Genomic DNA, 15,085 nt, shown 5'->3' on the forward strand with positions numbered 1-15,085 from the left:
CCAATGACTCCCCCACTTACTAGGCCTCTACCTTCCTCTCGGTGCCCTGTGTATCCAAAGGGGGGGTTAGGGGGCCAGGTGAAAAAGCCCCCATGGAACCCACCCCAGAGTTCCTGCGCCCCCACTCTGATCAGTTGCAGACCACATATTGAGCGGCTGTCCCGTGGCACACACTGGGGTTCTGAAGATTCCTGAAGTTTACAGTCTGGCGGGAGAGCTGGGTCCTAAAATACAGAATGTGGTTTCAGAGAGTGCTATTTGAAAACAAAAGTGATGGGGAGGCAGGAGAGACGGGGGATGCTGTGGGTGGTGGTGTGGTCAGTGAGCACCTCAAAGCAAGGCCGTGGGGGCCCCGATTTCTTTCCAGCGATCCAGGTGTGGAGATGCGGGGTGCTGGGTGGGCGTAGGGGGTCTTTGGGCAGTGATGAGCAGAGACTGGCTGTTCTCAGGGCTCCGGCTGGAGGGCGTGTACCGGAAAGGGGGTGCCCGTGCCCGAAGCCTGCGCCTCCTGGCTGAGTTCCGGCGGGATGCACGGTCAGTGAAGCTCCGGCCAGGGGAGCACTTTGTGGAGGACGTCACTGACACGCTCAAACGCTTCTTTCGAGAGCTGGATGACCCCGTGACCTCTGCACGCTTGCTGCCTCGCTGGAGGGAGGCTGCTGGTATTCACGGACAACCAAAGTTCCCCCGCCCCACCCCCCAAGAGCCTTGCCCCGACCCCAGAACCCATGAGACTCCCTGTGGGCTTTGGCAGTTGCTTCCCCACCCTTCCCCACCCTGGATTGGTTCAGGGCCAGGTGGGGAGTGGGACAGACATGCAATACCCTGGGTTTATTTTTCTAAGAATCCATCCGCCCCAGCCACGCTGACCTGCCCCACCCCCCCTCCGTCTATCTCCAGAGCTGCCGAAGAAGACGCAGCGCCTGGAGAAATACAAAGATGTGATTAGCTGCTTGCCTCGGGTCAACCGCCGTACCCTGGCCACCCTCATTGGGCATCTCTATCGGTCAGTATGGTCACCCCACTGCCTGCTCCTCACCAGACCCATGCCACCTTGCTCTGACCCCGCCCCCCCACCAACTTACATCCATGCAGTTCACAGCAAGTTTTAGGGCAAGGGGTCAGAGTTCAGAGGCTGGATTTGGGGGACAGTCAGACCCAGGCTTTAGTCAGGTTCCGTCATGCTAGCTGTGTGGCTTGGGTAAATATTTTGCTCTCGTTAGACCTCAGTTTCCTCATTGGCAAAAGGAAGATGGTGGAATGGATAGTGCCTACACCATGGACTACGCAGGGTTAAATGAGATAACACTTGTCAGTTCTTCTTCATTTAAAATCGCGGTTTTATTGCATTTTCAGTGGACGTATACGAAGCAAAACAGACTCCCGTGCAACACTCTCTCCACCCTTCGCCCTTAGCCCAAGAAACCTTGGTGGCAGGGTGGTTATGCATTGGGCTGCTAACTGTCAGGTCAGCAGTTCAAAACCATCAGCTGCACCTCAGGAGGAATACAGGCTTTTTACTCCCATAAGGAGTTGCGGTCTTGGAAACTCACAGGGGCAGGGCTGCCCAGTCCTTCACAGTCACCGGGAGTCGGATTTGACTTGAGGGCAGTGAGTTTGACCTGGAGTAGGGGCTCAGTAAGTCCTTGCTGAATGAGTGGATGGATGGGGAGCAGGTGAGTGCCAGCTGAGCTCCTGGTGCCCCTCGTGCCCCTCTAGGGTGCAGAAGTGTGCAGCTCTAAACCAGATGTGCACCCGGAACTTGGCCCTGCTGTTTGCGCCCAGTGTGTTCCAGACCGATGGGCGGGGGGAGCACGAGGTGCGGGTGCTCCAGGAGCTCATCGACGGCTACGTCTCTGTCTTTGATGTAAGCCCCGTTGCCCCTTCCCCGCAGATTCATTCTTGAATCCTGCTTTCCCAACAAGCTCCCAGCTCTACATCCTGGAGCCCTGGGCCTCTTTGTCATGTCACCTTGCTCTTAACACCTTCACCCCTTGTTCTTAACTCTTCTACCCTTTAACCCTTGCATATAGGTCCTTTGGGGGGGGGTGGTGCAGCTCTCCCTCTCCTTCCGTCCTTTCCCAGCATACCACCCCCCACACACACACACATATACACACACTCCCTTTTGGCTCTTCCACAGATCGACTCTGACCAAGTAGCTCAGATTGACCTGGAGGTCAGTCTTATCACCACCTGGAAGGATGTACAGGTAACTTATCTTGACCGCTGATATCAGAGTAGGAAGCTTACCTTCTGCCCAGCAGAGGATGCTTCCTTGCCAGTCTGACCTCTGGAGACTGGCCTCGACTCTCTGGGCAGAGGGGAAATTCAAAGATGTGCTTCAGTTGGGGTTGCGTGGGGGTTGTGCCCTTTTGTCCACTGTGATGATTCTTCAGTACAGAATGGGGGTAGAGCACCTGCCTCCAGGTGCACGCGGTCCCTAGAAGAGTCAGTTGGATGAAGAAGTAAATAATAAGTATAATAGCAAATGTTGGTTGAGAACGCGTTGTACTCCAACTATCTCTAATCTTATTTTGGCATCACACAACTCTATAAGGAGGTAGTTTAAGTTCACCAGTGAAAGAAATGAAGGCTCGGCGGGTCACTTACTCAAGATCACACTGGAGTGAGTGGCAGGGCTGGAACCTAGACAGTCTGACTCCAGGGCTGTCCTTACAACCTGTCTGGGGGGGCCCTGCACTCAGCCTAAAGACACAGCCCTCCAACCCTAGCATTATACATTTCAAGGGCCAAAGGGATGTCGAGGGTGGGATGGAAGGATCACTCTGTGGGGCACGTGATGGGGAGGACAATGGGGAAGCCTCTGACCTTGATCATTTGCGCTTTCTTGTGTCCTTCCTCCTGGTCTCTCTACTCCTTCCTCAGCTGTCCCAGGCCGGAGACCTCATTATGGAGGTTTATATAGAACATCAGCTCCCTGACAACTGTGTTACCCTGAAGGTCAGTCCTGAGGGGCCTGGAGGAGAGAAGGGAGAATGGTGAGGGCCAGGGACATCGGCTTGACCAACACGCTCTTTCGCTGATTCTAGGTGTCCCCAACACTGACTGCTGAGGAGCTGACTAACCAGGTACTGGAGATGCGGGGGACAGCAGCTGGTATGGACTTGTGGGTGACATTTGAGATTCGTGAGCATGGGGAACTTGGTGAGTATAACTGTGTGTGTGTGTGTACGTGTGTGTGTGGTCAAGGTCACCAATGACCTGTCTTGCACAATCCAGTGGACACTGGATATGAAAGGACATTGGACACCATTGGCCTACTCACTTTCTCAATATTCTTCTCTCTTGGCTTTTGTGAAGCCCACAGTTCTTGGCTTCATGTCTACCGCAATGGGAATCTTCGTCTTCCTTCATCTACACTTCAACTGCTGGCGAGATCTTGGGCTCAATCTTTTCTTTCTCTATTTCAGGGCGCCATGGTGGCATAGCTGTTAAGCAATGGGCACTTAGAAACTACCAGGTGCTCTAAGAGGAAAAGATGGGGCTTTCTGTTCTCATAAAGATTTCTAGTCTTGGAAATCGACAGGAGCAGTTCCATCCTGTCCTATAGGGTCTCCATGAGTTGCCGTCGACTCAAAGGCAGGCGAGTTTGGATCTGAGTTTTTCTCTCCACTTCAGGGGTCCTGGTGGTGTAGTGGGTATGCTTTGGGAGATTGGTTCACATTCTGATGAGGCTTTCGGCTCCCCTAAAGAGTTACAGCCTCAGAAACCTCCAGGAACAGCCCTGCCCTGCCCTGCCCTGCCGTGCCGTTAGGAGTCAGAATGCACCGAACAACAGTGGGTATGAGTTTTTTATTTATCGCGACTTCTCCTTGGGAGAGCTCGTTCATTCTCATAGCTTTTCACCCACTGCCCTTGAGTCAACTCTGACGCATAGTGATCCCACTGGACAGAGTAGAGCTGCCTCATTGGGTTTTCAAAGCTGCAAATATTTTTGTAACAGTTTGATTGGCACTTCATCCGCTTGTCATACGATTCAATAATTCAGTCATATGGAGGAGAGTTGTATGATCGTAAAAAAGCTGTAAAGCACGCTTTCCCCATTTTTCTCTTCAGAGCAGCTGGCAGGTTCCAACCACCTCGCAGCAGCTGAACCCTTCACCACGAGAGCTTCTGCTTTACAGTTTTAAATAGAATTAATACCCTGACAATCACATGTTTACCTCTGGCCCAAATGTCTCTTCGGAGCTTGATTCACAGCCTTAGCTACACACCTGACATCTTCATGTGTACATCTCATAGCCAGATCAAACCAAAGTTAATCTCCAAATTCCTTCCCTACCCCAAATCTCAAGGCTTTTCCTAGTTTCTGCCAACTCGGTAAATAACACCGCCATCCATCCAGGTGTCCTCTGTGGCTTCTCCCTTTTCTGCATCTCCATACCCAGCCCATCGACTAGTCCTGTCCGTTCCAATCGAAGCTGTCTGTTCTCTCCATGCCCACTGTTAGCATCACCATGGCCAATGTTACCATTCTCTCTTGCCCTCACTCTCCCACTACATTAACTACTAAAGTGTATGGCCCTGAAAGAGAAGTGCTGGACTGTGTTCCATTCTTGCCTGCCTTTTTTTTTTTAATCATTTTATTAGGGGCTCATACAACTCTTATCACAATCCATACATACATCAATTGTGTAAAGCGCATTTGTACATTCATTGCCCTCATCATTCTCAAAACATTTCCTCTCCACTTAAGCCCCGGGCATTAGGTCCTCATTTTTCCCCTCCCTCCCTGCTCCCCCCTCCTTCATGAACCCTTGATAATTTATAAATTATTATTTTGTCATATCTTGCCCTGTCCGATGTCTCCCTTCACCCACTTTTCTGTTGTCTTTCCCCCAGGGAGGAGGTCACATGTAGATCCTTGTAATTGGTTTCCTCTTTCCAACCCACTCTCCCTCTACCCTTCCAGTATCGCCACTCACACCACTGGTCCTGAAGGGATCATCCGCCCTGGATTCCCTGTGTTTCCAGTTCCTGTCTGTACCAGTGTACATCCTCTGGTCTAGCCAGACTTCTTGCCTGCCTTTTCTGCAGAGCAACCAGATGAATAGCTCAAGCACAAACCAGTTCACGACATTCCTACTGTTAAAAACCTCCAGGGACTTCCTATTGAACTTAAAATCTAAACTTTTTTCTTTTCTTTTTTTTTTAAATCTAAACTTTTTACTGTGGCACACAAGGTGCTTCTTCCCACCCCACCTACAGTTTCTCAGCCCTTATCTCGCGTCACTGTTGGTTTTGTTTTTAAAGCTGTCTTCTTTGCTTTAGTGACAGTGGCGATAGTTCCCCAAACACATTCTTTCCTGAAATCTTCTTCCTCCTGATCTTCCTAAGTCCTCGGGTCTCTTCACATGTCGTGTCTGAAAGGCTCGCTCTGATGACCCTATCTCAGTGGCTGCCCTGCCACTCTCTCTCTCTCACTCAGTTTATTGTTTGCAATGGCACGGGGCCCCTGCTCTGGCTACAAAAGGGGGAAGGAGAATCCAACTCCAAAGATGATTCCTGTGAGGCAGAGGTCAACTTGCCTCCATCCTCCATCCTCCTTTACCCTATTCTGACAGCAACCGTCCCTCCCACTGCACGCTACTTCTCTGCGGGGCTCCATAGCACTGGCCAACACATACTTTGGTGCCTCAAATGTTAGACTTGTTTCTGGACATATTTGACTTGCTGATGCCAAAAAATGGCACCAGCTTTCCCCTACCAGCTCTAGTTTTTGAGATACAGAGCATATGCCAGATACTAGTCTTCTCTGTCTCACCCATATAAAAATATCAGGATATTTTAAAGTAATATTAGCTAGCCTGAGATACAGGAACTTTACACTGGCTTTATTGTTGTACTAAATATTTAGGTCAAGTTAAACTTCACATGGTGCCCTTTGATTCAAAGATATATTTGGACAGTGAAAATTACATGAACTTGAAGTTTAACCAAAGTTATCACTTCACCTTTATTAGGAACTGAATAGCAGGCAGTTCCAATTTGTTATCTTAAAAAGGGGCCAGAAATAAGAGTTACTGTACAATAAATAAGGAGCCCTGATAACATAATGAGTTATATGTTTGCTAACCACAAGGTCAGTTATTCAGGCCTACCATCCACTCTGCAAGAGGAAGATGAGATTGGGGCTCTCATCGAGATGTCCAGCCTCAGCCATCCACAGAAGTTCCACTCTATCATACAGGGTCACTGTGAGTTGTGATGAACTCACTGGGAGTGAGTTTTACAATAAATATAGATCTAAATGTTCTGAAATCCAAAATGGATCTTCCAGATTTCAAGCTCCTTTATTAAAATGAAAATGCTTCAGCCTTGTTATAAGATGGCATAACATCTCCACCTGTGCACAGAAACTCTTAAAGAAAAGTTAGTTTTTCTTATAAAGAAGCTTGGAGCCAACCTCACCTCTGAAACATTTAACATGGATTATCCATTGACTTCTATATATTAAAATGTGTTCCAAATGTTTTCTTTGATGAAGAAAAAAATTTTTTTTGTTAAGAAGAAAAATTTTTATCTTCAAAATATTTATGAAAAAATTTTTTTAATTTGTGAAAATTGCTATGAAGTCTTACATTTTGGACATTCTACATGGTCCTCAGACCTTTCACATAGGGGTGGGGGTTCAATTTTATTTTTTTATTTTCCACTCTTCTAAAGCTGTTTGCACTATCCAAATTTGGAGTGTTTGTACATATCACATAGCCTTCCATACCAAAAGATCAAACTCACGGCCATCTAAATGGTTCGAACTCATAGTGACCCAGGTCAGACAAAGAAGAGCGGCCCCTTTGGATTTCCAACTCTTTTAAAGGTTGTGGAGTGACTGGTGGGTTTGTACCACTAACCTTCTGATTGGCAACTCAATGCTTAATCAACTAGCCACCATATGGGTGCATATACCACTTCCTTGGAAGTCCTTAAATACGTCATTTTTTTCAAATATTTCTTGCTCTTTGGTCTTCTCCTATATATAATATATTTGTCTGAATTCTTCTCATATTAAAACTAGGATAATAAATTAGTATAACTTAATAGCTAAAAATATAGTAGAACATCCTGTCTAAGACACTAGAGCTGATAGGGTCTATCCAATGTGATTTTCTGAACCAGGTCCCCACATAACCCCAGGAACAGGCCAAGACACCAAGAAAAGCTAACCAACCACACACAACTAACAGACACTATTCAGATGAAGGAGTGTATTAGGGAAGCTAACAGGTTATGGAATGGCAAGCAGACGGCTCCTTTGTCCACAGCGTCTGATCTTAGTCGGGCTGGCAAGCATCTCTCTCTTTCTCTGGTCCTGGGCGCCTCAGCTGTGTGGTCCCGAGGCATGTGCCCTTCTTGGGCAGATGTTACAGATGGTTAGCACTGGTTAATGCCTAAAGGGCTCCCTACTCTGTAAGCCTTCCTCCTGCCCGAAGGCACTCAGCTTTATTCTCATGTCTCAGTGCTGTGGCTAGGGGCGCTTCTGGTGCCTCCACCCCTTCAAGCAGGGATCTCAAATGCGGTCTGTCAGTCTGTCAGGGGTGCTTCTTCCTTGAAGGTTATAAGATTCTCTCTTCTTGGTCCTGAGACGGCTCACTTTTATGTCCAGTGGAATGGTAAAACGGAGACCTCTACACTTTCTTTGCATCCCACCAGAAAATGGGTGGGAGTTACAAAGACTATGAGCCATAGCAAATCACTTCATTCACCACAGTCTGCAATTATTTGGTTTGCTTACCTGTTTACGGTCTTCTTCCTTAATGAGGCAGTGAGTTTTATGAGAGCAGGAACCACGCGTACGGTGTTCATCACTGTGTGCCCAGGGCCAGTCCAGTGTTAAAATACATATCGTGAGCTGGATAATTAGAATGAATGAGTGAATGAGAGACCAGTGGGGGTTGTAAGTGGGAATTCCTCTGATATTCATCTCTATCTTGCCCATTAGAGCGGCCGCTGCACCCCAAAGAAAGGGTCCTAGAGCAGGCCCTGCAGTGGTGCCAGCTCCCAGAGCCCTGCTCAGCCTCCCTGCTGCTACGAAAAGTCTCCCTTGCCCAAGCTGGCTGCCTCTTCACAGGTGAGCCTTCTTCCTCCAGATCCTGCAGGCCTTCCCCTGGGTCCTTCCACCCTGCACTGCCATTGCCTATCTGTGCCCAGGTACCCGGCGTGAGAGTCCACGGGTGGGGCTGTTGCGGTGCCGAGAGGAGCCACCCCGATTCCTGGGAAGTCGCTTCCAGGAGAGATTCTTTCTAGTGCGCGGCCTCAGCCTGCTACTGCTCAAAGAGAAAAGGGTGAAGCCCTGGGCCAAGGGGAATGGAATGCTGGGAGGCCAGAAAGGGTGGAAATGTGGCTGCACTTACCCTCTTAACAAATCTCATCAATCGCATTGCCTCCCTGGCCACTTGACTCCTCTGATCTCATGACCCATGATCCACCAGCCTCCAATGCTTTCATGCCTTTTAAAAAAATACATATTTTACTGTTTGCAGTGAAGGTTTACACAGCAAGTTTGGTTCACGATGAACAATTCCTGCACACGTGACACTGGCTACATTTTACACAGTGCGACAACTTTCTCATTGTTTCCATTCTGGTTGTTCCGTTTCCAGTGCTCTAGTATCCTTGCCCCTGCCATGCCTTGTCTTCTTTCCTGTGAGTGTTGGCTGTTTGGTCTCATAGAGATGTTTGTTTTGTTTTTTTAAAGGAGCTCACTACTCACAGGAGATGTTTTGTATTTCATGGCTATTTGGTTAAACAATGGCTTCATGGAATAGTTACAGTTTGAGTTTTAGCTCTGGGTGATAGTCTCAGGGAGTCCTCCAGGCTCAACTGGGCCAATGAATCTGTACTTTTAAAGAATCTGAATTCTGTTTCACCTTTTACTCTCATTCTACTGGAATCCAGCTATTGTGTTCCTGATCAGAATGGTAGGTGGTGGTAGTCAGGCACCGTCTAGTTCTTCTGATCTTAGCGTAGATAGGGTTGTGGTTTACGTAGACTCGTCCTGCGGACAAGCTTCTCAAAGTCTTTGATTCTCTTAATTAATTTTTACTCTAGATATGTAGAGACCAACAGTCGTATCTTAGGTGGTTACTTGCAAGCATTTAAGGCACCAGCTGCTAGTTACCAAACTCGGATGTAGAACATAAATTTGATATACTACATTATACCAATGGAACCAGTTGTCCCACAAGACCATGGTCCTAAGCCTTCAGACCCTGCAAGCCAATCCCACAAGTTACTCCATAAATATTCATCTTTGTGCCCCCTATTTGGTTTTTTGTAGATAGGAATATATATGGCTGCATGTGTGTATGTAGGTGGGGGCACATATAGATGTACGTGTATGTATACACAGAAGGGTAAGTCAAAAAGTTTTGTTCCTAGGGTTCTATTTCATATATGCACAGGCTTATTCCAATGGACAGCTACAGACAAGTCCTCTTGTCTTAGTCACGTAAGGGTACCTTCAAAAGAGGTCCAATCAAAGCTGAGGGAAAAAGAATAACTTTTAAAACAACTGAAAAACAAACCAGCTGAGGGGATCTTCTGAGGCAGTTAGCTTTAAGGCAGAGGGGTCAGCTCAGAAGGCTACGGTGGTTGTCTTGTGGGATTTTGAAAGCATAATCGCAATCATCTCAAAGGACACAAGACAATCGTGGGAGCTTATTGAGAAGACGTTTTAAGAGGATGGAAAATTGTGTTGGTGAGCAAAAGGCCAGGAAAGGTGCACCCCGTAAGAATGCCTGCCATTCTTCAAGGGCAGCCAGGGGTGTCCTATGAGTGGTTTGTGGGGAAACTCCACCCTGCGCACCCGATAGCCCTGATTTTGCTCCTTCAGACGTCTTGTTGTTCGTCAAACTCAGAGAACATTGATAGTGAACACGATTTCAGTCTTCAAGGAGGCCAAAACTGGTTTGGACGTGGTATAAACCAAAGAACACAAAATTCTTTATGGAAAGGTCACAGAGCCAGAAACACTGCCTTCAGATGAGTATAGGCTTAGATGCATGATGCTTTGAGATTCAGGAGCTTCACATTGTAATATATATATTTTACTATAAGTTTCTGTGATTTTGTAGCAACACTTTTGTACTTACGTACATACCTGGGCATAAATCCATACACTTGTGTCTGCACGCTGATTCAGTTGTTGTTTGACCATTATATATGTCCTCGCATTCAACGTAATATATATATATATATTTTAAACATATACTTTTTTCTTGCATATTTCTTTTTTTTTCAAATCTAAAATTTTTATTTAGAGATTTAAAAAATCTTTTTATTAGGGGCTTTTTATTAGGGGCTCATACACCTCTTATCACAATCCATACATACATCAATTGTTTAAATATATACATTCATTGCCCTCATCATTATCAAAACATTTGCTCTCCACTTAAGCCCCCGGCTCTTGCATATTTCTTAGTGACATCATTTACCCTGGCCCAGCAGTGCTCACTTCATCCACATTTACTGTTAGAGAAGGGACACTGATTTCAGCATGCACACCCATTCTTGCCATTTTCTAAGCGTGAGATCATAGGGCATTTGTCATTCTGCATTTGACCTACTTCACTCAGCAGAAGATTCTCTGGTTTCATCCACGTTATACTGTATTTTGGGAATTCCATGCCTTCTTGACTTCATTAACCACTATCTTCTTCTCATCTCTTTGCCCCACTGGCTGTTCATATTCTCAGAGCTCTAAACCAGAACGAGAGTGGCCTCTGGAAGGTGCCAAAGTCTACCTGGGAATCCGCAAAAAGCTAAAGCCTCCAACACCGTGAGTTTTCTTGCTTAGCTCATCCTTCTCGGACTTTCCTGTTGTCACCTTTCTGACCACTCTATCACTGTTCTCTGCTCTCAGGTGGGGCTTCACATTGATACTGGAGAAGATGCACCTGTGAGTCCCCCTCTGTGTACTCTGGCTTGTCCTCTGGCCCAGCCCGATACCTGCCCTCCATCTCCTCCCTCTTTGCCTGCTCTGTCCCTATAATTGTGACTCCTCCCCTCCCCTTAATCACCTCCAGCTACCTGTCCTGCACGGATGAGGATGAGATGTGGGACTGGACCACCAGCATCCTCAAAGCCCAGGTGAGGGGAAGGAGGAGGCTGAACACTAGGCCTGTGGTCCCCTGGGGCCTGGCTCCCCTCTTCAGTACCTATCTGTGCCAACCCCTCACCTTCTCATTAGCACGATGACCAGCAGCCTGTGGTCTTACGACGACGCTCCTCCTCTGACCTTGCCCGTCAGAAGTTTGGCACTATGCCCTTGTTGCCCATCCGTGGGGATGACAGTGGGGCCACCCTTCTCTCTGCCAATCAGACCTTGGTAAGGCCCAAACTTGTGTCAACCTCGTTCTACGCTCTGCCCTCTGCCCTTGCTGCACAGCAGGGGGAGTGTAACCTGGTGCCCTCTCCTGTTACTGAGCCCCACCCTCGGCCTTCTCTGTGGATCCCACTCCCCACTTCTGCCTCCTGTTGCCAAGCCTCACTGTGTCTCTGTCTCTCCTTTCCTCCCCGCTCCATCTGTGCCCAGCGGCGACTACATAACCGGAGGACGCTGTCCATGTTCTTTGTGAGTACTGTGCCCGCTCCAGCTGTGTGCTGTGCCTGCCGGCCCTGTGCTCCTCTCTGCTACCTGATGTGGGGGTGCGATGTGGGTGTGCGCTCTGCAACTGTCCTGACACCAGCTTGGGAGGACCCCTCGGAGTGTGTGTGTGTGAGATGTGTGTGTGTGTGTGTGTGATGTGTAGCACACCCACAGCGGTGGGGACAGGCTATGGAACATGAGGGAGAATGGGGTGTGGTAAGAAAAAGAAAGAGCCATGGGATTTGAGAAGTAGTAGATAAGTGACTACGTGGGTTCCAGCCCCAGCTCTACCGTGCACCCACAGTGTGATCTGGATGGTCATTAACCCCTCTGAGCCACTCATCTGCAGTGGAACCCACCACCCAGGGCTCTGCGGAGACCTCCATGCCAAGTATTTTGCATGTCCACTACAGAGGAAACTCAGGAAGGGTTAGTGATGACTAATCCACTAACTCCGATTCTGTACCCACTTCCTGACACCGCCGTGCCCATCCAGCCCATGAAGTCATCCCAGGGGTCTGTGGAGGAGCAGGAGGAGCAGGAGGAGCCTGTGTATGAGGAGCCAGTGTACGAGGAAGTGGGCGCCTTCCCTGAACTGACCGAGGATGCTGCCACCTCCACCGCTACCATGCCGGAGTGGACAGCCAAGCCAGAGACCCTCCTCGCCAGTCGGAGGTTCTCTGACCAGCCCCTCCTGTCCAAGGCAGGCCCTCTGGGCTGGGTGGAGAGGCCGCCCGAGCCCCCACCTGGTCCTCCTTCAAAGAGCAGCCCCCAGGCTCCGAGGTCTCTGGAGGAACAGCTGCTCCAGGAGCTTAACAGTCTTATCCTGAAGAAGGGAGAAGCCACCACTGGCTTTGGCAGCCCCTCCCAGCCTTCCAGCCCCCAGTCTCCCAGCCCCACTGACCTTTCCACACCGACATCCAGCTTCCTCACCCAACCCTCTTGCACTTCCAGCCCACCCTCTAGTCAGCCCCTCACATGACCCTAGGACCAGCGGTCAGAGGGACTAGATACCCTGGAAGCGCAAGACCCACACCAGGCTTTCACCAGAGAGAGACATTGCTGGGTGCTTCCTGTGCCCTGACTGCAAAGGCTTGAGAGTCCACAATGGTGCTGTTGACGGAGCACAGCACTGAGCAGTTCAGGAGGCTGCGGGTCCCACGGCAGCTCATGGCCCTTCTCTGAGCCTCAGAGCACTTCTCTGGACTGTAACTGAGATCAGAGTACACTGACTGCTGAACTGTGCTTCTCAGAGCTGTAAGCCTCCCATATTTCCCCTCCACAAGGACAGCTCCTGGTTTCTATATTTGATATATAAGTGCTCTGCGAGAGAGTCGGAGTTTCTAAAGAGTGGTTTTACTGTATTAAAAAAAGGCGGGAAAGCCAGATGTCTGGATCATTTCCCATCTACCCCACCCCACCTCCTACATCCTGGGACTACACTGAAACTCTGGTGTGGGGACGGTGGTGGGCAGGGGGTTAGGGCAAAAGCATGGATCACTGTTAATAAACATTACAACCAAGAGATCGCCATTCATAAACATTAGAACCATTCATTCAGGAATTATGTACCGAGAGCCCAGTTTGTGCCATATATCAAGGATATAGTACAAAGGAAACAGTTGGGATTCCTACTCTTTGGGAGCTTCCACTGTAGAGGGGAATAGAAACAGAACAGCAAATCCATGGACAAGCGAGCGGAGGGCTGGGCAGGAAGGAAGCCCAACTGATGGTTTGAGAGTCCTTGCAGGGGTGGTAATGGAAGGCTTGTGGACAAACTGGGTGGACAAGAAGGCTCGTGAAGGGCTGAAATTCAGGGTGAGCACCAGACATGGGGGGCAGTGGTGGAAGGAACCTCTGGAGAGGGACAGTAGCAGCATGGAGGCTCTGTAACAGAAGGGGCTTGTCTGTCAGAGGGACAGCTGGGGCCTGGGGAGAGGGGCAGGGAAGAGAACCTACAGCTGCTTGGCAGGGCCCAACGATGCAGAGCCTTGCCCACCATGCTCAAGTATCTGGATTTTATTCAGACGGCATTGTGAAGCAGTTGAGGGGGTTTAAGCCATTGGAGGAAGAGATCTTTCCTTAAAAAGAAAATTGCTCTCTGGCTGCTGTATGAGCAGTGCGTTGGAGGAGGGAGTGGCAAGCGTGGCAGAAAGGAGACCGCTCTCATGCCAGAAGCCAGGCAATGGGGCCTGGGACGAGAGTGGTGGTCTTGGGACTACAGGGAAGTGGAACAAGAGAGTGTGAGAAATGGAAGGTACAGGACTTGCTGATGGATGGAATCTGGGGGTAGGAGAAAGGGCACCATCCAGGCCGACCCCATGGGTTTCTGACTTTCTTAACCGGATGGAGGGTAGTACTGTTGAATGTAACACTTGTGGGAGGTGTCTGGGAGAGGAGCAGGTGAAGGAACTGATTTCAAAGTGAGGTGCCCACTAGATATACAAGTAGAAGTATCCCTGGGCTGTTGCATATGTGGCAATTGGGAGCCAGAGGCAATGACTGCTTCCATGTTGTGGGTGCAGGGCCAAGGGCAAAGGGTTGCAAATCCTCGGAAAGCAGAGGCAAAATGCATAGATTCTGAGGGGCTGAGCCTGAAGGGCAAATTCTAGGGGCGATGGGATTTCTGGGTCACATGCCTCACTGCCACTGAGTCCATTCTGATTCACAGTAACCATGAAAGGGCAGAGCAGAAGTGCCCCTGCGGCTTTCCAGGAATAGAAAGATTTCTTTTTCCTGCAAAGCCTCTGATGGTCTTGAACTGCTGACCTTGTGGTTAGCAGCCCAATGCGAAACCCACTACGCCACTGGGACTCCTAAAGCCATAGGCCTACTGGTCTGGTATTTTTTTCATTGTAGGTGAAGCTTGAGATATACCGGCGAGTGTGGTTACTTCCCAGCCGTCCGCTCCGGCAGGCTTTTCCGGTTCTGCGGAAATTGGGAAAAAGTCTAGGACCAGCCCTATCCGCTTTGTCAGGCTCATCTACACTCAGGTGTCCAGTGACTCAGTTTCCCTGTTCACCTACGGAGTTTCTGTTCATTCCCCACCTCCACGGCGGGAGTGTCAATCTGCATATGTAAATGAGCGATGGTTAAATATTAATTACAGGCAGAGTCAGCGGCTTCACTAGAAATAGAGTCCAGGCGTCTTGACTCCGAAGCCTGGGGCTCTCTCGCCCCACAGCCCAGCGGACGCGGCGTCAGTCCGGCGGCGAGGACCTTTCCCGAGTGTTCGCAGCAATGGCCGAAGTTTAGTTCCCGGCTGCCCCCTCGCGCTTCCTCCCGCAGAGCGGAGCGGACTAGCAGGGGGCGGGGCGAGGGCGGGGCGGGTCAGCAGGGCCCAGCGGGCAGGCCAGGCAGAACCACCTACTGTGGAGGTCACCCCTCCCCCTCGGGCACAGATAGGAAGTTCTAGGCTGGGAGGGTCTCGGGAGGCAACTTGTTGGACCTCGGTTTCACAGATGAGGA

At 49.4% G+C, this 15,085-nt stretch overlaps 1 protein-coding gene across 1 annotated transcript in view; it reads left to right on the forward strand.

Moving 5' to 3' along the window:
* Positions 1-13,142, forward strand: part of ARAP3 (ArfGAP with RhoGAP domain, ankyrin repeat and PH domain 3) — a 30,812-nt gene extending 17,670 nt beyond the window's left edge. The window contains exons 18-31 of the mRNA XM_004697056.3: positions 450-662; positions 901-1,006; positions 1,720-1,867; positions 2,144-2,212; positions 2,890-2,964; positions 3,054-3,168; positions 7,967-8,095; positions 8,176-8,309; positions 10,725-10,807; positions 10,892-10,927; positions 11,055-11,118; positions 11,219-11,356; positions 11,564-11,602; positions 12,114-13,142. Of these exons, the coding sequence (XP_004697113.1) occupies positions 450-662; positions 901-1,006; positions 1,720-1,867; positions 2,144-2,212; positions 2,890-2,964; positions 3,054-3,168; positions 7,967-8,095; positions 8,176-8,309; positions 10,725-10,807; positions 10,892-10,927; positions 11,055-11,118; positions 11,219-11,356; positions 11,564-11,602; positions 12,114-12,599 (1,835 nt within the window). The 3' untranslated portion in view covers positions 12,600-13,142. The remainder of the gene's footprint in view (positions 1-449; positions 663-900; positions 1,007-1,719; positions 1,868-2,143; positions 2,213-2,889; positions 2,965-3,053; positions 3,169-7,966; positions 8,096-8,175; positions 8,310-10,724; positions 10,808-10,891; positions 10,928-11,054; positions 11,119-11,218; positions 11,357-11,563; positions 11,603-12,113) is intronic.
* Positions 13,143-15,085: the final 1,943 nt, after the last annotated feature.

Source organism: Echinops telfairi, unplaced genomic scaffold, assembly GCF_000313985.2.
Source record: "Echinops telfairi isolate 266 unplaced genomic scaffold, ASM31398v2 ScPeMD7_7469;HRSCAF=8507_0, whole genome shotgun sequence".
NCBI classification, from domain to species: domain Eukaryota; kingdom Metazoa; phylum Chordata; class Mammalia; order Afrosoricida; family Tenrecidae; genus Echinops; species Echinops telfairi.